At 44.2% G+C, this 26,842-nt stretch overlaps 1 protein-coding gene across 17 annotated transcripts in view; it reads left to right on the forward strand.

Moving 5' to 3' along the window:
* LOC309655013 (uncharacterized protein) overlaps positions 1 to 26,842 on the forward strand; it is a 184,741-nt gene that overhangs the window by 66,871 nt on the left and 91,028 nt on the right. For 8 of the 17 annotated variants that reach the window (XR_014260539.1, XR_014260540.1, XR_014260541.1 and 5 more), the window contains exons 2-3: positions 1 to 8,582; positions 8,911 to 9,127. The exon at positions 1 to 8,582 is cut by the window's left edge and continues 12,756 nt beyond it. The exons of 1 other annotated variant lie outside the window; for it this stretch is intronic. Coding sequence is in view for 11 of the 16 variants with exons in the window: in XM_082449905.1 (XP_082306031.1) it covers positions 8,464 to 8,582; positions 8,911 to 9,127 (336 nt within the window). In the remaining 5 variants the exon portion in view is untranslated. Of the gene's footprint in view, positions 8,583 to 8,910; positions 9,128 to 9,955; positions 10,175 to 26,842 lie in introns of all 17 variants that reach the window. 8 more of the 17 variants (XM_082449903.1, XM_082449895.1, XM_082449899.1 and 5 more) reach the window with 3 other exon arrangements.

A 26,842-nucleotide genomic window follows, 5' to 3' on the forward strand; every position in this document is an offset into this window, starting at 1 on the left:
CTGTAGTCTAAGGCAGACCAGACAGGTGATGGATGCAGAAGATAGATGTTTCTGAATCCACAGTCACAAGCTTTAGACTATGTCAAACACCCAAGGAAAGGGTTATTATTCTGTCTCACTTATACATTCAGCATTTGGGTTCAGGTGGCGTGTGAGACACAGAAGAGCTATCTGTCCACGGAAAACAGAATATTCTGGCTTCCCTCTCCCCCCGGTATCTCTCTGTTTCTGTTTATTGCTCTATTTTTCTTTCCCTCTCCTGGGAAGAATAGCTCAAAACTGGGATGGCTCTATTTGTGAAAGGTTTTCTCTTTTTTTAGAAAGTTCAGTTATGAGCTCATCTTTTAGATTTGTGTTTTAAATTGCTTTCCTTTTAATCTGGATCTTGGCTTCATTCAACATATTAAACCACAGCATTAGAATGGTAACTCAATTCATTTTTAAGGATTTTATTTTTCTTTCCCAAGCAAGAATCTAATGCAAAGACACTTCTACATACTCTGCAAAATCATTTGTTGTGTTAAATCTTCCTTTCACCAAAATTAATTTCTGGATCTTGATAATGACTTTTATTAGATAGTTTCAACCTCTGAATATTCTTTCCAACATATTGACAGAGCTTTAAGAGAAACAATTTCTGAGTAGGGGAGATGGAGATTTCTGCATTTTCTTTTGATTTGGGGTTCAAATCATTTGTCTGGGTCAGACTCAGAGTAGAAAACAAAGTTTTGGGTCAGTTATTCTCTGGTAACTCCTCTTCATCTTTGCCCCCCAGCTTTCCCCACAGCAATGTATGAAGGCTTATTAAAGTCGAGAACATCGAAACAGCTATGGGCAGCCGTGTGGACAAGGCAGTGGCCTGCTGGAAAATGTCTGCAGTTATGTTAAGCTGAGATTCTCCACACTGGGTGATGCTTTCAGCAACAGTGCTGTTTACAGACCCACTGGATGAAGGAGGGATGCCCTAATCCTCCCCAGAACAGTTTATTTTCTATGTGGTTACTGATAACGATAAAAATCTCTATTGTCCAGGGGTTATTTTCCTCTCATCTCTCATTTCCTCTGCTTAGGGAAACCTCCCTTCTTATTAGCACAAGTATATTTACTTAAACAGAGGCTGGGGGAAGAATGTGTGGATTTAAAAGATCCACCTCTTGACCTGTTACCACTAAATGTTTTCATTAAATCTTCCCACTGACGTCTGCTCCTGATTTCAGTTTTGCCAGTTAAGCTGCATTGATGCACCTGCGGGGACAGGTAAGGCCGGCTCTCACTTGAAGATAAAGACTCGACCCGACCTCTGTGATAGATCCGTTCCTCCTTGCTGTGTCCACTCAGATGCTTATGACAGACATCACTACTCTCTAATGAAGCCAGGGAGGAGATTCGCACCCTGAGAACCTGGTCATGTGACCAGGAGGACAGCATGTGTACCATCCTATGGCGGGTTTTAGAGCCAATCACCAGCGTCAGAGGGAGAGACTCAAACCAACCATGATATGTATTTACAAGTGAGATCAGCTAAAAGGAGCATCTTAAGTAGCCTTAAGTAGAGAAAGAAGTCACACTGGGCAGCCTAGAGAGGTTTGGTGGAAGTGATGAAGGGCTGCATCCTTTCTCCTTGGGCGAAGCTGTGTACATTTCTGTTTGTGCACATGGGAAAGGGGAGGTGGACCAGTCGATCCTAAACCGCATGGATGTTTCCACCTCATCTCTTTTCCCCAGTGGTGAATTTTGTGGGGTGTAGACGGAAGGGAAGAGCTGGGGGATAAACAGTGCAACAAAGGCAGAGGAACTGGTTCCTGGTTGCTTAGAGCCCCTGATAGGGGCGTGGATCTGGTATGGCTCCTGACACCTCTCAGCTTTATTCCCGCAGTCCCCAGACCCCCGCCCCCCTCTCCTGTGCTCCCATTCATCCAAATGTATTGTCCCGGGGTGAAGTCCACCCCCCTAGACAGTATACACAAAACCCTTCCTGATCTGGCCGTTTCCATTCTCCAGTTTGATCAGCCAGGTAAGCCCGAGTTGCTCCCTGAGTGCCAAGCACGTCCATCCGGTTCTCAGCTCTCCCTCCAACGTGCTCATCTCACCTCCAGCCTCCTAGATGTTCTTCACTGTTCTTCTCCTCTCGGAACCCAGGGTCACACTACTGTTTCCATTTTTCCTGGGGAAAACTTGAACAGACAATCCTCTCTTAAAGATGCTGATTCCAAAGATCCAGAGAGAGAGAGAGAGAGAGATCCAGGCATGCATAGTGTCAGAGGCTCCCCTGGAAATTCTGAGAGCTTGGGAACCATATGTGAACATCACTTCTCTGGGAATCTTCCCTGATCTGCCCCTCCCAACTGAACTACTGTGTCTTTGATTGCGTATCTCTCCGATAAATGTCCACTTCATGAGGGCAGGGACTCTGGCTTAGAAGTGGTTCAAAAAATAACCATTGAACTGAATTGAAATTGGAGAGTGTTTCCATTATTCCTCTTCTGCTCTTGCTAAAACAAAAGCAAACTTCTTTTTGGCTAGCTTTTGCTGGTTTTTAGAAAAACAGGACTTAAAAAAAAGACGACAGTAGGAAAATTACAAATCTGGAATAACAAAATTCTTACAAAGGCTGGTGATATTGGTCCCTGGTTGGTGTTTAAATGTGAATGATGCCAGGATCACACTTAAACTTTTTTTTTTTTAAAGATTGAATCCAGTGAAATCCTTGCTTCTCATTTTTTCAGTCTTTCGTACCATGATGTGGAAGATGTCGTTTTCTCAGGAAGAAGACTCACATGCTTGGTTTGCTTCCATCTCTTCCAATGTATCTCTTCTCTCTCTCACTCTCTCTCTCTCACACACACACACACACACGTGTGCACATGCACGTGTGCAATTTTCTGATAGATAGTGCCAGGATCGAGACACCCAAGCTGAACGTTGTGGGTTCCTCAAATTTGCAAAATCCCATCATCTTCCTTTGCTTCCTCACTGCCCCGTTTTCAGCACACCCTTGCTTCTAGAAGTCTCCTGAGGTAAATGTATTTCATGGATGCTGAGAGGAGCCATGCCTGATCCTGACTCTTGATTCTCTGCAGGTCTAGAAGACCCGATTTTATGCTATTAGCTGTTATTTTTGTTGATGCGCATGCTATTATCTGATTTAAACATCGAAGGGATTATTTTGTTTTGTTTGTGTCCCAGAGGCTTAAAAAAAAAAAGAGCGAAGAAAAACGCCAGCACCATTTTGAAAAGGAAGGCATCCAGTAATTAAATATACTTTCCCAGAGAGCTGAAGAACAGATGTTCTGTCTCTTCCTGCAGAGGGAGGGTGTGGACCCTGAGAGGGTTGTACCCAGAGCATGTTTCATAATCTTAAAAAGTCAAGGGGTTTGAGGAAAGTCCCTAAGCATGGGAGGTCTGGTTGGGGTAAATTCCTACTTGTGCAGCAACACAAAAGGGAATTTACCACAGTTTTTGGCAATCATATATTTCTTGAATTTTTTTTTTCACTGAACTCTCAAGATGAGAAAGATTTTTATCACCGCAAATTAATAGAGTTTTTGAAATTGAGAAATAAAAGGAACCTTTTAGACTTGGCTAAGACAGTTTTACTGAGTAAATTGTTACAGCGATTTCCTTAACAGCCTACTCCGCAGAAGGAAAGTATGGCCATGTGAGAAGTGGAGCCAACTTTGGAGGAAAAATCATTAACGAAATAGATTGAAATGAAGGAAAATTCTTTTTATTCTATTTTCTGTAAAAATGATTCTGAAACCGGTAAGACGATTAGAGTCACCTGAGGAACCTTTTCAAACACCCTCCTACCTGATCACCTCTCTCCCACCAGCCTCCCCTCAGCTTCTCCCAAAGTACATGTAATTTATTTTTTACTTTTAATTTAATTTTTTTTACATGTTGCTCCATTTATTTGGCATATGGAGTATATAATTATCATCATTACAAGTAATGATAAGATGAATAGCTAAACCAGGGTGCATATTTCAAACTATTTTGTTGGGACAAACTCCATAAAATGGAATTATATGGTCAAAGAAAAAGAACCTTTCAAAGTTCTTGATATATTGCCAAACTGGAGTCCAAAATAGTGTGCATTGATTTATACTGCCTATATCTTTGTCAATAATCCTTGAAAAATTTGAGAAGGAAGAGAATATTTCACTGTTGTCTTATTTTTTTATTTCTTTGATTAGAGAACAAAAGAAAACATTTTTTGGTCAGTTATATGAAAGGACATGTAATTTAGAAAGACTCTCAGGTTAATTCCAAAATGCTCTCTCCACCCCACCTAGCACCCTTGTCCTCAATTTTAGAACCAGCGCTACAAAATATAAATTACTGACGAAAGTACAGCTTCTTAAGGCTCTTTTAGACGGAGGATGACTTGATTTTTCTGATAGCCTATCCTATGGCCACTCTCTGAAATGGCTCCATGGCCCTGGTCCTTCCTGTTCAGACAGATCAGCCTCTGAAGATGAAACAACCACTCCTGATTTCCTCAGACGCTTGCTTCAAAGTGGAGTCTCAGCTGCTCATTTTGTGTGTTGTGTCCATGATTAACTTCCTTCTGTATCATTTATAATGTTACTCTTTTCTGATCTCTCTTTCACTGAACATGAAATAGCTGTGTATCTGAAATCTTCTGGGACTGAAATAAATCTGCAATTTACACAATTTTTAGAGTTGGAAGGAGCACGAGAGATTGTCTCCCATAATTTTGCAGAGGTTCATTTTATAGTATTCTAGTCAGTCACTGCTTGTCTATTTGCAAAAATTAGGCCTGCGTTACTTCATGTGGAAGTGTGCTTTATTTTGGGAGAGTGCGGTATTGAACCAAATGAAATGCCCTTCTCTTAAGGTCTTCTCGTGCTATGAATCGCAGAGAGAGATGGTATGTCCTCCTTCAGTAACTGCTTCTCCTGAGCCCAAATCAAGCTGTCAGTCGGCTTAGGAGTGGAATACACTCCCATTTGGTAATCACGGACTTCACGCCCTCTGCTGAATCTGATTTTTCCGCAGACTCACAATTCTCCTGGTAATTGAGCAGTCCTCTTAGTGACGTTCACGTGACCCTCCTACGGCAGTCAGGGCGGGGAAGGGAAACAGGACTGTACTTCTGACCACGACAACCACATGACAGTTGGACATTTGGGATCATATAGAAAAAATATCTGTTCATGGAATTTGTCCACTACCATCTGGTAGTTTGGGCATTACTAGGAAGTAGTTTTAGTTTTTTTGTGTAGAGAAAAGCCATTTGAATCTGGGCTTCTGGGGTCATTTCTCACGTTTCTTCTTCAGAAATTTGTGCACTTGATAAATATATTTTCACTGCTAAGACTAAACTTGTTCATATTTTCACTGCTAGGACTAAACTTGTTCACTTTTCTATTAAAAGTTTGGACCTATCTCCATTCCCAAATCCTAGTCTTCTTAGAAACACTAGGATGGTTCCCGTTCCTTACTAATGTCTATCACCTAAATACTTGCTTTGTATTCTGTTTATCCTCTTCCCTGACACTTAATAAAGATTTCAGAAACTCTCTACTGCAGTTTCTTCCAAAATTCCATGTGTTTGAGATTGATGAGCTTCTTGATGAAAAGATGCCACGTGGAGACTCCTTTGTCTGTGTCCCGGGAGACACTGTGTAGCCTGAATTCAAGACCAAGATGGAAGGACTGGTTGATTCTTAAAGTAGTTCCCATGTGCACCACGTGACTAATCTAATCAATGCTTTGGGGTTTGAATTTCTTCCCCCAAAAGAGATGTTGAAGTTCTAACCCCAGTACCTGTGAATGGAACCTTATTTGGAACTAGATACATTTATAGATGTAATCACATTAAGATGAGGTTATCCTGGTCATATTGGATGATGGGATGGGCTCTAATCCAATGACTGGTGTCCTCATACAAAGAAAAGAAGAGACACACAGACATCCACAGGGGAGAAGGCCACGTGAAGATGGAGAAGAGATTGGAGTGATGCAGGTAGAAGCCAGGGAGCACTGAGGATGCTGGCACCGCCAGGAAGAGTCTAGGAAAGATTCTTTTCTAGAGCCTTCAGAGGGGGCACGGTCCTGTTGACAACTTGATTTCAGCCGTCTAGGCTCCAGAGTGTGAGAGAATAAGTTTCTGTTGTTTTAAATCACTGAGTTTTGGTACTTTGTTTTACGGCAGTCCTAGCACAGCTCTCAAAAAGGGCTTTCGGTTTCCTTGGATTACAGAGGAAGAGACTAGGAACTCCTGTTTGCAGACCTCCTGGTGTTAGAGGCAGAGCCTGGAAGGAAGAGTCCAAACACCCAGGCCTGTGGCTCTGAGCAGTTGTGTACCTGTGACCCTCAGGCTTTTTCACTCACTCACTCCCTCACCTAGCAGGTGTCTGTTGAGTACATCTGAGTCCTGGGATTGAGTCCTGGACCTTAATGAGCTTTCATTCTAGTAGGAAAGACAGACAATAGATGGAAAAATGGGTTCAAAAGCAAATAATGATGTCAGTGCATTAGTGTTCAGGATCAGGGAGAAAAGAGTGTCCCTCATTCCCGTCATAATTCCTGAAATCTTTGGCATCTCCAGAGTGCTACTGAACCGAACTTGGGTCCACTTGCTCACAAAGCCAATCTACTGACACCCAGTTTTGGCGAAGAAAAGTGTAGCGTTTATTGCAGGACCCAGCAAAGAGAACAAGCAGCCTGTGTGCAAAAGACCCGAACTGCCCCATGGCTCTCAGGGAAGGGTTTTTAAAGGCAACGTTTGGGGTTGCAGTTCGTGGACTTTCTTCTGATAGGTTGGCGGTGAGGTGACAGGGTGATGTTTCAGGAATCTTAATCATCAACCTTCTGGTTCCAACCAGTCTGGGGTCTCCTCTGTGCTTGTGGTCAGCAGGTAGTCACCATTCTTCACCTGGGAGTGGGAGGAGATATTAGTTCTTGCAGAACAACTCAAAGATACATGTCAGATTCTTATGTATATCCCTTGAGGAGAAACTAGGACTCTGTTTTTATCACTGAGCTATTGTTTAAGTTATCATTACTTTTCTTGCTTGACTGCTTTTCCTTTGTTTCTGCTCCCCCACTTCCTTAATTAGTAACTGCTTGAGTCTGCTCTTTGGAGCTCAGGGAAAGGCCTAGGAGACTAGAGCCTTTTTCTACAAATAAGAAACAGGGGACATGGAGGGGCTTTAGTACCCGGGAGAGCCCTGCGGGGTCCTGCTCGCTTTTAAGAGGAAGAGTATATTTTGTGCGCTATCGAGATGGCTTGTGGCTGGGGACCCCTAGATGGCTTCAGGATGAAGGTTGTTTGTGAGAGGGACCAAGGCATGATTAGAGGGCTGACACCTTCAGCCCCAACGCCCAACTGGGGAGGGGAGAGGGCTGGTGAGGAGTTAATCACCAGTGGGCAACCATTTAATGGATTGTGCCTGCATAGTAAAGCCCCCATGCAACCCCTACAGGCTGATGAACACATTGAGGTGGTAGGAGGGCAACGTGCCTGGAGAAGGCAGAAGGCCCCACCCTCCCCCCAATAACTTGGCCTGACGGTCCCCTAAGTAGTGAGAAGCCTGAGCCAGGAGAATTCTCCTTCTCAGGCCTGACCTGCTTCTTCCTGGGAGAAGAGCTCGTGAAGGGACCTCGGCCGTCCCCTTACTGCTGTCCTGGACCCTGGCTCTGTCCTGACTCCTATCCTGGAAGCGGAGAGTCTGGGATACTCAAAAGTGGCATCATTCAAAAGCCCTCGACGTTCGATATTCAGCGAGTGTCTGCTCTGTGCCGGGCGTGATGCTCACTGCCAAGGATGCAGCAATGAAATCAGACGTGGTCCCTCCCTGCAGGAATGCACTGTCAGATAAGGGTGTCAGATGGGCCCCCTGCAGCGTGAACAGCACACACGAGCCGGATGCAGGGGCTACTGGGGAAGCATAAAGAAGGGCCACCTAACCCAGAGAGGCCTCACTTTTTCTAAACAGAAATGTCTTCAGGACAACGGGGCATAATCGAACCCGCATTACAGATTGTCTCAGCAGAGAGGACTTTGACATGAGAAGAAAAGCTCGGTGATGGAGGCTGGAAAGATAGCCTAGTTACCCAGGGTGTACTCAGGTGTCTCTTGCTGCCTTTGTTTTGGAAATGAGCAAAAGATTTCCATCAATCTTTTGAACTTCTAGGTTTAATCTCAATCTGATTTGCTTTTGCTGTACCAACGATTCTACTGCTCTGTAATCATTTGCAGGTAGAATGGTGAAAAATGGAATTTATTCCCCCATTATCATGTAAATCCCATATTTGAATATTTCAGCATCACTGTATTTTTTTCCACTTACGTTTCTTTTCTTTTAGGCCTGTGGGAGAGAGTAGGTTCTGATATTATCAACTGAATTTTTTTTTTTTTTAACTTCAGGCTAATGAATCTAAAGTTTGCAGAAAGCTGCATTTGGAGATTCGGTCCTTATTATTTGTGTGCGGATGGAAGGTGAGAATCCCAGGGCGGCAGCTGAGGGTGCTGACCGGGCAGTCCCAGCAGAGGGGCTCGTGGAAGAGACCAAGGCAGCAACACACGTGCTCAGAGACGGCCACTTCCCCGAGTTAGTTTGTGTTTCAAATTGCCTTATTATGGGTGGAGAGATGGCTGAGCCAAGGAAGATTGGGAGCTGGAGGACGAATAACTGCTGTTCTCGACAGAAATAGTTCCTGGAAGTGGGGGCCGATGAATAGTTAGGTGGAGAAATGGATGACTAAGTGTGTATTTCCCAAAATGGGTCGGCGGCCTTATGTCTTTATTAATGTCTGATGGGCTAGTTATCTTGTTTGAATTTATGAGACAGTGAGTTCAGGTAAGAAAGGGGTAAAGACCAAGAGCTCGTTTCAAAAGCAAAAGGCTTGGACTCTTAAAGTGACCTTTTGTCTTTGCAGAAACGCGCAGCCCAGATCTGATGTCAAGAGCTTTGGGAGCTTTTATGAAGCACTTGGCAGATATGGAAACCAGCAGGCGTCTGTGCTGGCCTTAGCAGGACGGGCTTCCATCGGTGTTCAGGGAAAGCACACAGAGAAAGTGCTGATCTCTAGGACTCTGCTCGAAGACAGGCCGTGTAAACACAAGAGTTTCTCAGAAGTCTGGGGGATTTTCAAGGTTAGTATCTCAGCCATAGAGGCGAGGTTAAGCTAGGGTGAAAAACGTCCTTTAAATCTCAGTAGTGTGAAAAAATAGGGTATATTTTCTGTCCATGCACTCGTCTGTTTCCTGCCTTGTGCCGTCTCTAGGACCCAGTCTGATAGAACAATGCCAGCTAAAAGAGTAGCCAGTCCAGGTGGCAACTTGAGGAAAAAGGATGCGAGTCACGCACTGGCTTTTCAAGCTCCCCCTTGAAGGGAGACGTATCACCCCATTCCCTTTCCTGCTAGAGCTGATCACAGGCCCACGCCTGGCTAGGAGGGTGAGGAATTGCAATCCTACTCTGTGCTCAGAAGAAAATCCAGGAAGATATGTTGGACAGCCCTGAGGATGTTGATGGCTATAAACAATGCACGCGGGCCAACTCCGGACAGCCTGTACAACTCCAGAGAACACTTCCTAACTTCCAGTGAGTGTGTGTGCGCTTGTGTGTGCGTACAAAAGTGAAGAACTGAGAGCGGCTGTAAGCAACCCTACGGAAAGACGCACGATACCCTCCCTACCCCCAGCCCCCCTAGTAAATCTCTTATGCATCCAGGTGCTTCACTACAGTAGAAGTGCTTAATTTATGTTCTAAGAACCCCTGTCTGCTGGGCTAGAAGGAAGCTGGGACAGCTTCTGGGTATGGCTGGAGAGCATCTCTGCCCCAGAGAGAAGGAGGGAGGAATCGAATTGTCTCAAGGAGGAGGTGGGAAGCCAGACCTCCACTCAGGTCACTTTTCAGGTAGGGAAGCAATTCCCACCCTCTGGGTTTCTAATCTTGTGTAATGATTTTATCTGGCACAGAAGGAATTGGGGGAAATCAACATCTTTTCTTTCCTCTTCACCCAGAGGGTAATCCTTAAGAAGAGAGTGATTGTTTTTGATACATCTTCTCAGCTCTAACCCATCTTTTGCATGATTAGTGCTTTATGGAGATGGCAAGCTGTTCTGGAATCCGGGTCGACACATCAGCTGCTGCCTCTTGTGCAGCCGGGAAGACGTGGACAGTTTGCGCATCCTCAGGTTCATGTTAATTACAGCTTCGCACTGCCCTGTCTGCTTTCTCGTGTTACTCACATGGGTTTTTGCGAATCATGCTGTTTACAAATCAGGCTAAATCCAAATGCCACACTTACATCTGAATGTCCAGATCCAAGTCCATTCTTAATTGCTGGGTGCAATGAGAGGGGTAATCAGTGGACAGAGGTGGTAGGTCTCCTGAGACGGAAGAGCCATACAATTCAATTTCCTGTAAAATAACTTCCAGAGCTATGTACACTTCCCTTTGCAAACCGAAGTTTCTGGAAGCCAAATGTCTGAGACGTACTAACTGTAAGTTTGCCACTGTTCATAGCCATTTCCTCAAATTTAAGATTTCACTTCCAGGATGTCAACGTAAGCAACTTATTTTGTGTAAAATCTGAGATTCATGACGTGGGTGTATGAACATGGGGAAAAATAAAGAAACCACCTAAAACTAAAAAAGTATTTTGAAACATGAGGCTGACAGACTCTTTTTAATCTGTCAGTCAGATGGTGTTATGTCCAGAGAGCAAAGCTCTATTGTGCTTCATTTTACCCACACAATTCCTCTGTTAAAAATGGAATAGATTTGTGAAGTCTACTTATATCAAATTTTAATGATTATTCATTAAACATGTTTGAATGAGATTAATGTCAATTTCAAACATACATGAATCAACTCCACCTGATTCCTCCACTAATTAGAAAACTGTTTCAGAGTTCCTGGCGCTAACCTAAGTTGTTCAGACTGATGAAAACTTCAAGACAATTTTATATGGTTACGTTCACAAATTTGTCAGCAAATTTGTAACTTTTTCCTTGATAGTGGACATGCTGAGCTGGGTAGAAGGCACTGCTGTAAGGAGGCCTTTAGTGCTGTGATGGTGAGGTTGGGTGTGCTTGGTGAGGAATGTGCTGTGGTCCTAGGATGAGGTCTCAGTCTTGGTGAGCCTACGACTCTGGACGTTGAACTTCACACATGCTTCTTGGCTCCACCCTCTGTCCCTTAGATGGGATAGGATGGCGGGCTGGAGTTGGGTATTTCCACTCCCCCTGGTCAGTGAGGTCTGATGAAACCCCAGCAGATGAGGTTCAGGTTAACTACTCTCTCCTGAGGGCAGCCCTGCTTAATAGAACGGAGTGTCAGGGGTATTTCACGATGTTTCCTCTTCCCTCCCTGGCTGAAGCACTCAGGGACTTTTCTATGATCTTCACTATGAGAACCAGGTAGAGCTCTAGGAGGCAAAACTCATCAAAGTGTGGGAGCGCCCTCCCCTCCCACCCTCTGCGCCCCCCACGCCCCCCCATGTCCCCCCGCCCCCCCCCATGACTGGGTCTCCCTGGAGGATTTTTTTAAAAATTTTATTTATTTATTTATGGCTGCGTTGGGTCTTCGTTGCTGCACGCAGGCTTTCTCCAGTTGCGGAGAGCGGGGGCTACTGTTCGTTGTGGTGCGCGGGCTTCTTATTGCGGTGGCTTCTCTTGTTGCGGAGCACGGGCTCTAGGCGCGCAGGTTTCAGGAGTTGTGGCACGCGGGCTCAGTAGTTGTGGTGCATGGGCTTAGTTGCTCCACAGCGTGTGGGATCTTCCCGGACCAGGGCTCGAACCCGTGTCCCCTGCATTGGCAGGCGGATTCTTAACCACTGCGCCACCAGGGAAGTCCCCTCCCTGGAGTTTTTAACTCTCAGACTTGTCCACACTGAGGCTCCAGCAATTCAGTTCAAGTCCAGTCCATTACTGTTGAGGTTTTCCTGCCCGGCACTGGTTCCCAAGAGGGTTGTGGCTTGTGGGTTTCTCTCCAGTAAGTCGTGATTTTCTGTATTTGCCTCTCAGTATCTCTAACTTGGAAGGCAGCAGTTTGTCCTGTGACCTCACTTCTCTGTTGGCTCTAAGAAGAGTTGTTGATTTTCAGTTTGTTGACCTTTTACTTGTTGTTAGGATGGGGTGGCATCTTCCAAGCTCTTTACACGTTGGACTGGAAACCATAAGTTTGTCAACAAATTTGGAATCACGTTTCCATGCCTGTCCTACATGGTGAACCAGTGTTAAAATCCACATCTATAAATGATCACAGCTCTTGCTGACTTTTCCTCTATGAGGCAGACCCCTAGTACTTAGCACTCTCCCCTGTGCAAAACGGTTGTCGAGTCAACATTTGTTGACAGACCAGCTGGCAGATCTGAAAGGATGACTTCCCAACAATCAGAAGAGATTCTAGGCATCAGAGCAGATGATGTCAGGAATAGCCATCCAGCAACTTGTGACTCTAGGAGGGAAGGAAAAACAGAGAGTGGGCAAAAGAGAGAGAACAAAGGACAAAACGAAAAAACGAAGAAAAGGAGATGCAAGATTGGAAAGAACCTAATATCATGGTGCACAGCAAGGTTCCCGTCTCCACAGCCTGCCCGGCCTCACCGTGGACTTAGCACCCGGGTCCCCAGGCTCTAAACCCCCAACCGGCACATCGGCATCCTCCACATCCCCTGTTCTATCCTCATTCATCGACTTCCTGCAACTAAGATAGATTTTGACATCGGCATTGCTAACAATGCCATGGAGTTCATCACCTAAGCGGGGTCACCTTTGAGAGCGTAAGGGGTGTTCTTAGTAATTACTACGGAACATCTGGTGCCACTTCCCAAGAATCCTGGGAGTTGGGGTGACCCTGCTAACAGCCCATTCTGCCTACAGTTAATCTCCCTTTTCCAGCTTGAAATATAGGTATACTTATTGATATTCCAATAGGACTGATAGATGTGTGTATCACATACTATCAGAAAACTTGGACGGTTAAATCTTTAATTTTTTACTTCCAGTACCTGAGAACTTATATACATACTACACACACATCTTTCTTAACACCCCAGCATTGGAAACACTCTCTCCCTTCTCTACTCTCTTTCTTTTTTCCTCCCACTTTGTTCTAGAGTTATATGTGTACCCATCTTTCTTCCCCACTAGATATTATACTGTTTGAGGGCAAACCCCACATTTCTTTAAAAAAATTCTTTAAATCTATTAGAAGTACTAATGAGAATGGATTTTGATAAACATGAAAAGCAAAAAGACACATCTAAGGAAATCATGATTTGGTAATAAGAAATCTTATTTACATTGAACTTAAGGGGCGGGCGGGGGGAAGGCGTTTTGAAGTGCTTTCTTTTCTGACGAACATTTGAAAGCCAATTTTTGTTAAATGAGTTTACATCTAAATTTTCGTTCTGTTGACAGTTAACTCAAGGGTCTTTTATCTATGCTTAATGTCACTAGCTATATCCTGCCATCGATCTAAGGGGAAAACTCCCTATTGCAATCAATGGGGAGTTCTATGTAAAAATCAATGGCAGGATATGGCCTGTAAGAATGGTGGTTACTATAAGCTTTCGGCTGGGAGGCCTCCGTCAATGGTACTGCAGGGTAACCCTTTTGATCCTGTTAAAAACAGCAATGAAAAATCCTGCTATTCTTTAGACGGGTGAGAAAATAGTAGGAAGGAAATGGCACATGTTTGTACTTGGTGATCTGCATGTTCCCACAGTTTAACAGCAGCTTGGCATTGTCTTTTCAAGATTCTCAAAGAAAAATCCATAGAAAAAGTCAAATGCTTGAACAAAGTCTGTATTCCTTGGATGGGAAACAAGTGCATATTACCACACCTAATAGCACACGTCAGCCCATGTGACAGGAACCAAGAGCCCCTTCCTCATTCGTACAGCAGCCCCTGGCTCACACATCTTACCCTCTGCTTCAAAGGCAAGGCTGGCTCATCAAAGGTGAGAGAAGGAGGAGTCAAAGCTGCCAGGATGCTCACGCTCAACGTTAAAGACCTTGTGTTTTCCAGGCAGGAAAAGAGTCTGAAAGCTAAATTCTAGAATCGTTTGAGAAAAACTCTGGACCACACAGAGTGAAAGATGGCAGATTTGCCATTGCTTTTTGGTTATTTTGCTAAAAATGCATACCTGAATGCATTTGGAATCTCTCTGTATAGAGCATGGTAATCAGTCCCTGCCTGCTTCCCCAACAGAGGAGCAGCCCACATCGTGCTCTTGGAGGACTTTGGAGATAAGATGTGAGGGTGGTTGGCCACAGTTGCCCACTGTCCTGTCACTCCCCTCATGCGGAGGGGGACAGTCCACATACCCATCGTATCGTCAGCATACCCGTCATACAGTCAGTGTACCCGTCATACAGTCAGCGTACCCGTCATACAGTCAGCGTACCCATCATACAGTCAGCGTACCCGTCATACAGTCAGCGTACCCGTCATACAGTCAGTGTACCCGTCATACAGTCAGCGTACCCGTCATACAGTCAGCGTACCCATCATACAGTCAGCGTACCCGTCATACAGTCAGCGTACCCGTCATACAGTCAGTGTACCCGTCATACAGTCAGCGTACCCGTCATACAGTCAGCGTACCCATCATACAGTCAGCGTACCCGTCATACAGTCAGCATACCCGTCATACAGTCAGTGTACCCGTCATACAGTCAGCGTACCCATCATATCGTCAGCCCTGCATATGCCGGGAAGAGCTGGCCCTGATGGTACCAGGCTTATGAGCTCTGGGAGGTGAGTTCCCCCCGTCCTTGCGCACTTGGATGTGATTCTCCAGGAGGCTGGAAAGGTACCCTCTGCCCCTTATGTATTATGAACAATGCTCTCAATTCCCTTTTTACACAATATGTAATTATGTCCTGTTGGACATAAGGGAAAAGGGAACTTCCTCCTCTCTCTATGTAAGATGTCCCCTCCTGCATGTAAGGCCTACAATCGAGGCCAGTACTGTGTGTACCCCATCAGCTGGGGCAACCAGGGGGCCTCCAGTAGCCTGGCTGCAAGGTCCAGTCCTCACCTGCTCCTGCGGACAAGGTCCCCCAGCCACACAAATCTCCTTATCACAGGATTGTGCAAGTTCCTGCTTGTCCTCAAATAGCCGGTGTCAGTTCCCTGTCAGCCTGAGAACTATTCAAACAAGTCAGTCACATCCTCATGCAGGAGCCAGTGGTCACCTCACCCCCTTGATACTACCGAGCCTACACCCCCTGGTGTTCCTGTCTGACATGTGGAGCTGTCCCCTGTGCTGTGAGCATGTGGAACTAATCACCTGCTGTCAATCTCACCTGCCCAACATCAGGTGTCATGGGTTTTGTCATCCCCACATCCCTAGGGTGGGAATCCCTCCCTCACCAATGGAGTGAGGAGGAGACGATCAAAGCAATTTCTTAAAGGTAGGTTGAATTTAGAAGTGGTCCCCTACACCCTTGGACATAATTATCTTAATTAAAATGTAAACATGAACATTTCAAAAGAAATAGCCAATATCACTATGAGTTATGTTTGAAAAGGAGACATTATTTCGAGGATCTAAAAGGGCAAAGGGATGTGGTTTAGTCTACAGGGCCTGTGAGGGAAAATGTTAGAAAGGCATTGGGATTAAAAAGATTACAAAATGAAAGCACCGTAAGGATATGAGGTGAAAAGTTCCAAAAGGAGAGCAGGATTGAAGGAGAGAATTTAGAGTAACCAGGTTCACAGGATGGGGAAGACAGGGGTTCCAGAATGCTGCCTGAAAGGAGGGATTTTTGTCAGCAGCTGGAAAGTCTCCAGGACATAGGGGAAATAAAGGCAAATGGCATCAGGAGGCAACTGTCTTAGTTATTTTAAACCTGAAGTTCTCTTACTGAACACATGAAACCGTGTCAATTTCTCTCACCCATATACAGTTTGTCTCCCTCCCTCAATTCATATCTTTGAGTTGAGTAATATTTCAATGGTCAGGGAGGGGTTGGGTGAAAACAGGGCAAATATTGGCCATTTATACTTCTTACGTGAAAACAGACACTAAGAACCCAAAACTTAGACAGCAGTGGACAGAAAGTAAGAAGGACCAAATCTCCACCACTTCATTTTATTTTTTTCTCCTAATTCCACCTGACTCATCCATTTTGCAACAATCTAAATACTTGCTGTGTCCCACACACCATAGTTGGCACTGAGATTAAAAATAAACAAGGTTACCGTTTCCCCAACAGGCCCATCACCTGACATATAAGCAAGAAAACCAGGCTGGGTTATCACTTGTGAAATAAGGACCAGGAAGAAGCACCTGAGGCAGCCTTTGGAAGAAAGGTTCCAGGGCAGAGTTCTCAGAGAAGCAGGATCAATTTTCCTTGAAGGAAAATTTTGCCTGTAAACAAGACTTAACCTGATATAGAAGTGCCATATTAAACAGCCATTGAAGAGATAGAAGTAGCAGGACATAGTGACCATGGGGACAAGACAGTGAAAGAAAAGGAGGAATCTAGGATAATTCAGATGGAAAACTTTAGCAAATAGCCTCAAGGATGTGAAAAAGCATGGCATGTCTTGGGAATGGTAAGTAGTTTTGGGGTTTCTGGAACTTACCTTTTGGTGAGAAAGAAGACTTGAGTCAAATGATGAAAAAGCCTTGAATGAAAGTAGTCAGCCTTGAAATACTTGAAGCCTTGGAAGTAGGCAGGAGTCAAATGATATAAGGCCTTGGATGGTCATCTAAAAGCAACGGCGGGTGGGGGGGTCACATGACCTGATTTCCATTGCTCACGTTATTACTCCTTTGGAGACGAAGAGGCAGTTTCGAGAGGTATTCAAGGGAAATCTCTTGAAAGAGTCTAATTTAGCCAAACATTGTAGTTGATTCAATGGGAGGCTGGGAAAGCAAGGATGTTGAAGGACTGGTTTCTGGCTGGGGTAACTGCATGCAGTGCTGTTAAGGCGGCCAGCACCCCGAGGAGGCAAGGGAGGGTGCTAGCCCAAAGCTCGGTTCAGGGACCCAGGAGGAGAGTGTGCATTGTGACAAATACATCTGCAGGATATAAGACGTCTAGGGATTTGTGTCTGGTGGCCTCTCTCCTCTGTCATTGACAGGGCTGAGCCAAGAGCTAAGAGTGAGAGGGCAGATGGGGATGTAGACGCTCTGAGTGTAGGGGCCCTGGTCCCCCAGGTTTTGCTAAGAGCACACAGAATGGAGAGGGGAAGAGAGGGATGTTTGGACCAACTCAGCTTGACCAGGTAGGGGGCTGGGGAGGAGCCACACGGACTTTTTCAGGAAGGCGGTCCCTCACCGCGGCCCTAAGTCACCTGTTCATACCTCATTGGATTGCAGTGGATGTTTTTCTCATCTTTTCTCTACTGGATGGTATGATCCCTGAAGGTGGGCACAGTAATCTTCCATCTCTCTATCCTCCTGCCCAGCATTAGTAGATCCTTAAAGTTTTCCTGAATGATTGACTAGTTTGATACGGAGGAATCTAGAGAGACAACTGCAAGATTAGGAGGTGGTTTAGCACTGAAGAACTTCTAAGTGATTATTAAAAAGCCTGGGTTTGGTGATGACTGTGAGCTTCTGAAGACTTGTGGAGGTTAAATTCAAGTACCTGTGAGGCTTATATCTGTTGTCATCTGCTCAGCGTTTCCCGAGGGCTGGGCTGGCGTGGGATGGATGGCACCGTCTTGACGCAAGCAAGTTTTATTTATTGAACACATCACACGATGTTATACACTCACCATATCAAAGCATAGGGCTATGCTGCATGTTTTAGCCTCTGTGGGGAGAAGTACAGTGTAGGGTACTGTCCTTGTTCTCAATTAACTGACAATCTCTCTGGGAAACAAAACGCGGCCTGTGCTGTGCATGAAAGGGAAGTTTGCGTTCAGGTCACCGAGAGTCAGCATGGCGCTTGTCAGATTCTCCTCCTGATTCTTTTGGGTACTGACTGGATTGACCTCTTTCAAGTGTGGCCATACCCCCAGGTCTGTGTGCCAGGAAGTTGAACAGCAAGCCCATAATTTTAGTGTTTTTGTTTTATTCACAAGACGAATAAGGAAAATGATAACATTTGACAACGAGCTTTATTTCACTAATACTCTTCGTCCTGGGGGTAGGAAGTCATGCGACGAGAGAATAAGAATGAAAGATTGGATAAGAGTGTGGAGACAGGGTGGACGGCGCAGATTCTGGGCAGGGCCTTGGGGGCCCAGCAGACAGGACTGTGTTCTCCTACGTGTGGTCTGAGGTCTCTGGGCCCCGGTTCCTCCCACTGCAAGGCAAGCACGCTAACTAACGCCTTCCTCCCGGGCTTATAGTGAAGCCCAAGGAGGCCATCCTGTGTCTGGCATGTAGTGAGACGTGTTCTCTGAAGGCAGCTACACACACGTGAGCCTGGACGGAGCCTAAGGGACTCTTGGTGAAGCAGCCATGTGTGCAAATCCACACTCCACCCCGGGGACTGTTTCTATCCACTGGCCTGAGAAAATGCATTCTTTGCAAAGCGCTGCTTAGACTATAGGCTGGAATTGAATGCTTGTATAATTTATAAATAACCCCCTTCCTTATTTTTAATTTATTATTAATAAAATGTAATGATGAGAATGAAGATCTAACGATGTAAAGTACTGAACGCAAACTAGGGGCAGGCCCTCGTTCAGCAACATTTTCTTCTGTGTATTGAAAGTGAAATATAACTGGCGGCTAGAAACGGCACAGGGGATGGTAGCTGTCACTCTTGCGGTTGCTATTTATTATTTGGTGATTTCCTTTCATGGCTGTATCATACGATTGGTGTGAAGAAATGAAGCCTTCATCCTGACGTGGCATAAAGTATGTTCTTTCTTTGTTTTTCTTTTGGCTGTGCCGCACGGCTTGCAGGATCTTAGTTCCCCAACCGGGGATTGAACCCTGGGCCCTGGCAGTGAAAGCACTGAGTCCCAACAACTGGACCGCCAGGGAATTCCCTAGTGTGTTCTTTCTTTTCTCACTTAAGGGCCTACTGAATTTTTGTTCTCATCACATTTGATCAGAGTTGTATGGGAATAACCTTAGTTTCAGGAAGCTTGCCTTTGAAACTGTGTTGGTGTCAGACATAAAGAATAATGCAGATGGGTTTGTGGATTAATTTTAGAGTAATGAAGAGCGTTCTCATCTGGTTAAAATGATCGTGTTCATGCTGGCATTTTAAGATACATTTGCGGATTCGATTTTATGCCTAATATGTTTTTTATTATTTTCATTTACTACCGAAATTAATGGTGTTATGCTTACATAGGCCCGGAACTTCTCTTCAGACACTGTTTTTGTCAGGCTTGTGTTGGAAGGTTTTTAGAGCAAATTATAACCTAAGGCTGTCTTTGTGATGTTGCCATCTTGAACCCTCGGGGGAGGTAGGTAGGGCATACGTAAGTACATAAATACATGCTGTCAAACATCCAAATAAAAATGTGAAATATTCAATTTAAAAAAATGAGTATTTTATCCATACAGTGCCAAAACACCCAGATTTTTGGCTGTCTTTGAATACGGGTGGGCGTGGAGAGTCAAAGAGACAGAGCCTGAGCTGGCTTGGTCTCTCTCTCTTTTATCTGGATTTGGAAAATAATCCAGAGCTGTGTCCTGCAAGCAAGCATCAGCCCTGAATATGGAGGTAACTGCACCCTGCTAGTTCTTCCACCCCGTGATTTTTCCCTGCTCCAGGGCTCCCAGGAATTCCTCTCTCTGGGAGGCATGCCTCCAAAAATCATGAGGGCTTCCTGGAAGCACAGACATTCTTACTTGTCTCTTGTGGCTAGTTTGGTGGTAGGCTAAGCCACTGGTGACTTTTTTCTCACAGTGGATATAGGCAAATGTCACTTGCATTTCACAGTAAAATATTTAAACATGCACAGACATATTCAGGATCTCTGATTTCTCTAAGAAAGGGAACAGTTTGGGTAACAGTTATGAAATCAAAAGATGTTTTAAAATGTTCAGCGGGTTATAGTAATAATAGCTACCATCTAGTGAGGGCTTTCTGGGGCTTGCTTTTTATGTGCATTATTTTTTCATAGGGTTTTTCCTGTGAGATAATGACTGGTAAGTAGCCCCAGTTTACGATGATAAAACTAAGGCTCAGAGAGGTTAAATAATTTGTCCAAGATCACACAGCTAAAGGATGGTAGAGCCAAGCGTCTGTCAGACTGCAAGCCTGCTTTTATTATTGTGTTCTGATAGAACCTCAACATGTTTGTATATATGACCTCTAGTCAGACTAGAGGTTAACCTATATGTGGTAGTTTACGGAGTGTTCCTGTTGTAACCCATGATCCATTTTGCTTTAAAAAAAAAAAAAAAAGGAATGTCCCTTTCCCTTCCATAAGGGATCCAATATGTTCCCTGAAGGAGTACATCCACCTGCCTGAGAGTCACCTGCCTGTCAGCCCAGGGAAGATTTTGTCAACCTTTGTTTTCTTCAGATAATGTTACCAAAAATCATTTCTCTGTAATATAAAAAGCTATTTTATAGCTTTTTGCAATTACACATAATTCCCCATCCCACGTAGAATTCTGATAGACCGCTCCTGAACTCAGAGACCTCCTCCCCTGCCTACTACTCACAGTTCGTACTACTTGAGACACGTTGGGTTAAAACTGATGTGTGAAGTATATCATTGAAACTGTGAGATAAAAGGTAATATAAAAGTCTCTTCTCCCTCCCATGAGTATTGCATAGAGAAGATCTTGATTGTGAACTCTAAAAGCCAGCCAGCTCAATTTCACAGTGACAAAGGGAGTGAAGATCAGTGAGTTGGCATCTAGCATCCCTGCTAGGAAAGCAAAACACGTATTCTTTTTATGGCAAGTCCAAGGCTACATGGAGGCATCTATACCATGTCATTTGTGGGACAACTGAAAAGTTGCTTGGGACAGAGTCTCCACATAACTCTAGAGGGCACCACTCAATTTATGTTGTGCAGTGTGCAACATATACAACTGTACACCACAGTCCTGCTTGCGCCAATATTAAGTTCAGCTCAGTTCTCTGAGAGGATCTGAGCTTCTGTTCTTCATGTTGAAGATATTGTGTGAGATAATAGAAAATATATGTTTTGGTTTTTGCCCCTGATTCCTGGGACAGAGCTTTAAAAACCCTTGTAATTTCCTAAGTGATAAGAGCACCAGGAGCATCTTTTGTTCTAACATTTGGTCTTTGGCCGCAGTTCCTGACACTGAGCTCCTAAATCCCTCGGGATTTCCTGGGTGATAGGAGAGTCCTTTGTTCCAAGGAGGCCATTCTGGGTGGACTCCTGAAAGGCGGCTGGTCACCAGAAAGACAAAACCATGATTAGAGGCTTGGAATTTTCGCCCCACCCCCATTCCCCAGAGTGGAGAGAAGCTGGAGAGGGAGAGCATATTGATTTCCCATGTGACGAGGGCTCCATAAAATTCCAGTGGTATGGGGGTCCAGGAGCTTCCAGGTTGATGAACACATCCACGTACCAGGAGGGTGACACACCCCAACTCCATAGGGACAAGAGTGCCTGTGCTCGGGACCCTCCCAGGCCTGCCCTGTGTATCACCTCTTCTGGCTGTTCTTCTGTATTACTCTATCCTTTAATAAACTGTAAATGTAAGTTGTATTCCCTGAGTTCTGTGAGCTACCCTGGCAAATTAATAGAACCCGAGGAGGGGGTTGTGGGAATCTCTGACTTGTAGCCAAGTCAGACAGAAGTTGCAGGTGACCTGGAGACCTGTTCCTTGCAACTGGCATCCTAGGTGGGACCGAGCCCTTAACCTGTGGGATTTGGTACTACCTCCAGGTAGATAGTGTCACAATCGAGTGAAATTGTAGGACACCCAGCTGGTGTCTCAGAGTTGCCTGACGCAGGGCAAACTCCGCCACACATGGTGTCAGGAGTGTTGTGAGTGTGGAGGCGTGAGAATCAAGGAAAGACACAGGGGTGAAGATGGGGGGTCTCTCAGTACAGTATGAATGTGCTCTTTTGGAGGAATAACCTAGTTGTCTACTCTTAACTGTTATCCTAGAGAAAGTTCCCGAGTAACAGAAGTTGGGAACAAGTCAATTTTGCTTTCGAAGGAGGTCAACTCAAGCTAAGAAGTGCAGACCAAAATCTGGCTCTATGTTGAAAGATCTTGAGGGGACAGGGGTGGCCCGGATCAAGGAGCTGGGAGACCTTAAAGGAGGGAAGAGGACACGTTTTCCATCGCTGGGATCTCCTTTTACAATGTGGCCTGGGTCCCTCCAAGCATCCACGTCCAGCTTGCTCCTCTGTACTCTTTCCAAAGCACTGGACCTCATTAGGGTTCTTTTGATGGAATGTTGCTACAGCTAGAAGTTTCATAAGCTGAAAACGCAAAAACTCTTGGGCTTCAGAAGTCTATGAAGTGGAAATTATTAAAATCCTTCTGGGGTACCTACCATGTGACAGGCCTGGGAGATACAACTAAAACTGGCAGAGACTTGACGTCAGTGAGAGGCGGCCGGCACACACTGAGATGTTTATATATTTCATGTGTTGGATCTCCATAAATGTAAGAGGTAGTGTGCACGTGATCTGGATGTCAGAACACTTCAATGTTAAAATAAAGGGATGAAAGATCAAGCTTTTCAAAGTATAAATGAAATTATTATCAAAAGCAATTAAAAGTGATTGAAAGAGTCTTACCAAAGACAGACAGATATAAAGGACACAGTAGCTGGTATGTAAGCCAAAGAAACAGCAGGAGTCCAGCGTGCCGACTGGTGAGAACAGAAACCACCCGCCCCCATGCAACCTGCGGTCCACATGAACTTGAGCCGAATGTTCCATGATATTCATTAGCATAACTTTACTACTCCAAGACACTCTTTCCCAGGAAAATAACTTAATTATTCACTATAGGAACAATTTATGGGACCCACCAGCTCTTCTATAGAAAACATCGTTTTCATACCAAGTTTGGATTCTTTGCCTAAAATTTCTGCCCTCGTCTTTCCCAACCATCCTAAAGTATTGTGTTACAGCATGATCTTCAGTCAATCCTAATCAAGCATCCCCCTCCTCTGCCTCCTCATAGAAAGACCTACCTTAAACCTGAAGCGATCTGGAATATACCACTCTTTACAAAGAGATATTTTTTTTCTTGAACTCTCCTTATCTGTCCAAAAAGCAGAGCCTCCCCAAATAATTCAACCATCATAAATCCCCTCCCTAGGAGTTTTGCAACCAGAGAGTCACTCATGTCACTGAACATGAGAAATCAGAAATTGGCACGGCTAGGACTTCCCTGGTGGTCCAGTGATTAAGACGTCGCTTTCCAATACAGGGGGTGCAGTTTCAATCCCTGGTCAGGGAGCTAAGATCCCACATGGCTCACGGCCAAAAAAACAAAACATAAAAGAGAAACAATTTTGTAACAAATTCAATAAAGACTTAAAAAAAAATAGTCCACATCAAAAAAATCTTTAAAAAAAAAAAAAAGAAAGAAATTGGCACTGGTATAAGAAATCACCTAAACAGATAGGTACCCTTTTTCCTGCTCATCTTCCTTTATTAAGATGGTATATAAGGCCCCCAATTCTAACCATCTTTTGAGTCACAATTTTCTGTGAACTCCCACAAATTTAGGTGAATAAAAAGCCGCCTTTTCTCTTGCTAATATATCATTTGTCAGTTTAATTTGCAGAGCTTCAATACTGAAACTAAGAGTATAGAAGAAAAGTGTTTCCCCTCCAACAAACCAAATTAAAAAACGTCAACAATATGCAATCTTGTCCTTCCCATTTCAAGATGCTATAAAAGCCCTGTGGAGCTCCCCCGCACAGCAATAATCTCAGCTTCGCCTTGTCTACATGGAGTTGGTGATATTTGGAGAGCAAGCCCTTGACTCTGCAATTCAAAAAGTGGTGAGAAACTTCTTATATAACCGAAAGGCTTCCACCTAGCCGTAATATTACTATTCCACTGGAAATCACAGAAAAAGTATTCCTTTTTTTCAAGGAAGCAAGTCTTAAAAATATTTGAAACAGATTTGTCCCAGAAATGAAAATTTGTGTATGGGCAGAAAGGGATAGAATTTTTCATTAGATCCCACAGAGAGATGGAGTGCTGTGCTTTGATTTGCAAGACTCTAAATGTCCTATAGGATGTTAATTCTGCCATTAAACAATTAGTTTGAAGACTTAGTATAGCTCATCCCTCACAAACTTGGAGCCCAACGTACTGATTTCATAAAATACTCATGGCTCTAGCAGAGTTCATTAAATAATGTGCCATAGCTCACCTGGTCACTTCATTGGCTCCTGAGATGCTAATACAGTGGCAGATAACAGAGCCCATGTATAGTGAGGGGGCCATGCCCCATCCTCTTCCAAGGGGCTCGGGGGGTTTTTAGGAAAAGGTAAAGAGCAAGCCTTAGGAATAGATGTGCATCTTGGTTTCCTGGAAACTAGTCACAAGGCAGTATAATCTTCTTCAATTCTGTGACAATAACTCGTAGAACATTTTCTGCTTTTTAGATTGAGTTAAAATGATAGCCCAGATTCAGTCCTTCCCTGTAATAGTAAGACTGTTATTTCAAAGTGCAGCCAAGATGGTTAGACTAGTTCCAGAGCCATTGATTGCTGTTTCCATTAAAGGAATAGTACAATTCAAATAATTATTATTTTTCCATTAAAATGAAAATCGCTTACCCAGAAGAAAACAGAGACTGATTTTTCAACTCTGAAGCCTATTACAAGGGGTTGGTACAAAACACGTAAAGAACTTGGTTGTTGACTGTCTTAAACTGAGCAGAAACATATAGAGTAGGTAACAAAATTGGTCAGAAGACTTTAATTCATAAGAAAAATATAAGGAATGACTATTATGCTTTGGAATGGCATGATTACAGTATCATTTGGAAGAGGCAAGCCAACTCCACTAGGTATGCTAAAATCATTTTACCAAAATGATTTAAAAATCTTCCATGTATTTTAAATGGCATAAGTTCTATTAACTTCATTCACAGATATAATAAAGGCAATACAAACAATGTTAAGAGCTGTTATGTGGCAAGAAATGATATAATACAGATAAGGAAAATGAAATTATGGTCTTGTAAGATTTGATCTCAGGTACCTCAGGGAATTGGCACTCGGACTGGTTATCAGACCTAAGAAAGGATGAAATTGCTCTTAAGGGGTTGTACTGCATGGAAACCAAAATGACATCAAGCTTCAATAATTCAATTCTAGGGAAGGCTGAGGAGGATGGGTTTGTTTCCAATAGAGCACAAGAGAGTTCTGGCTGCTGTCTTAATTGCTGTTTTAAAATAATGAAGAGAACTAAAACTTTTCTAACAGCCTCTTCCTACTTGTCCAAAAAGCAAAGTCGAGCGTAAGTATTTGACAGTTGACACAAGGATGCTTTGTTTGGGAAAACATCAGAAGGTAGGCTATTAAGAGCTGGAATAATACCAAGGGGCTTCAAAGAAAGAAAGAGAAGGCATGAGAAATAAATAGGCAGAACTGAACTGAGAAGTGATAGCGCCAAGGTGTGCCAGACACAATGGTCCTTTTCTTCTCCCGGGACATTTGAGATTCTAATGAGGGGAACAAATCCATCCAGCTCACAGCGCGGCTCAGTCAGGAATGTGACTTCCAGGGAGAACGTGCAATGGCATGAAATCCTTTGCAGAGAAATCTCACGGGCAGCCCTTCGACTCCTGCTGAAATTCCCAGGATCCACAGGAAGGTCTGCTGCTGAGCAGGGAAACCCCAGCTCCTGTGTGCAAGGTTACCTTTAAGGCTCCCACACAACTATTCCAGTAGACTGAAGGGAAGAAAGAGTCTTGACGGTGTGTTTCCCAAAGCCTTAGGCATTGTCTCCCCCATTAAAGACTGCGAACTGATTCAATTTTAGATTGAATTTGACTAAACTGTTTAAATGTCAAGCAGATAGAGCTCCACGGTGTCCTTGGAAACACAGTATCTTCTGAGCGGAGGCTCTACCCTCTGTCTGGGATTAAAGGGGGTGGGGCGAGGGGGCCGTGGGGAGCCCGTTCTGATCAACAGCTATTTCTTGGGCTCAGGCTATGTATTTGGTTCTGTGGCACAGACCACGATAGAGGCATGATGCCTATTTTCAAGAAGTTTGACACCAGGTAGAATTAGCATTACTTTACTGTTCTAGGGAGTGTCTTGCTGGGCAAATGGTTGGAATGTTCATTTCAGAAACTTACCAGCAAGATCCATCACCCCTTCAATGGAAAGTATCAACAGACAGTCGATGCCCTAAAATTCTTTGAATCCTTGGTTTGAAAACCCTCACCTCATTCTTTTCGTTAATCCTGGACTGTTGTACTGTGATCCTAACTTGATTCGAATCATGGCTCAGCTTTGAAAAACTCACCTTTAAACCAAACTTCAAATCCTCAGTAAGATTCAACCTTGCCCTTTTCCTCCCAAGATGCTTCCAGAACTGTTTGGAGGTGGTGCTCTCCCTCACGGCAGTAAGTGGTAAACTCAGCTTTGTCTCATCAAGATGTGTTGGCAACAGGGGTATACCCACAAGTAAATGGTAGGTAGGTGGTAGAACCAGAATTCCACACCAGTGTTATCTGACTCGAACACCCACTCTCTAACAGCTACATATAGTGCTTCTCCTGAGTGGGGTTGGTACTCAGATTTCTCTGGGATAGAATTTGAACAAAAAGAAAACTTTGTGACCGAAAAGCAAACACAAAACCCCTAGAGTCAAACCAACACCTGAAAGTTATTCCACCCAGGCAATTTTCTGTTGCGTTAGACACAAGTCTGTGTGATTATATAACAGAAAATTGACTCTGCAAAATAACTGTAATTGTACCATCTGACAAGTAAACTACACGAGAG

This window comes from Balaenoptera physalus, assembly GCF_965194825.1.
Source record: "Balaenoptera physalus genome assembly, chromosome: 2".
Classification (NCBI taxonomy): domain Eukaryota; kingdom Metazoa; phylum Chordata; class Mammalia; order Artiodactyla; family Balaenopteridae; genus Balaenoptera; species Balaenoptera physalus.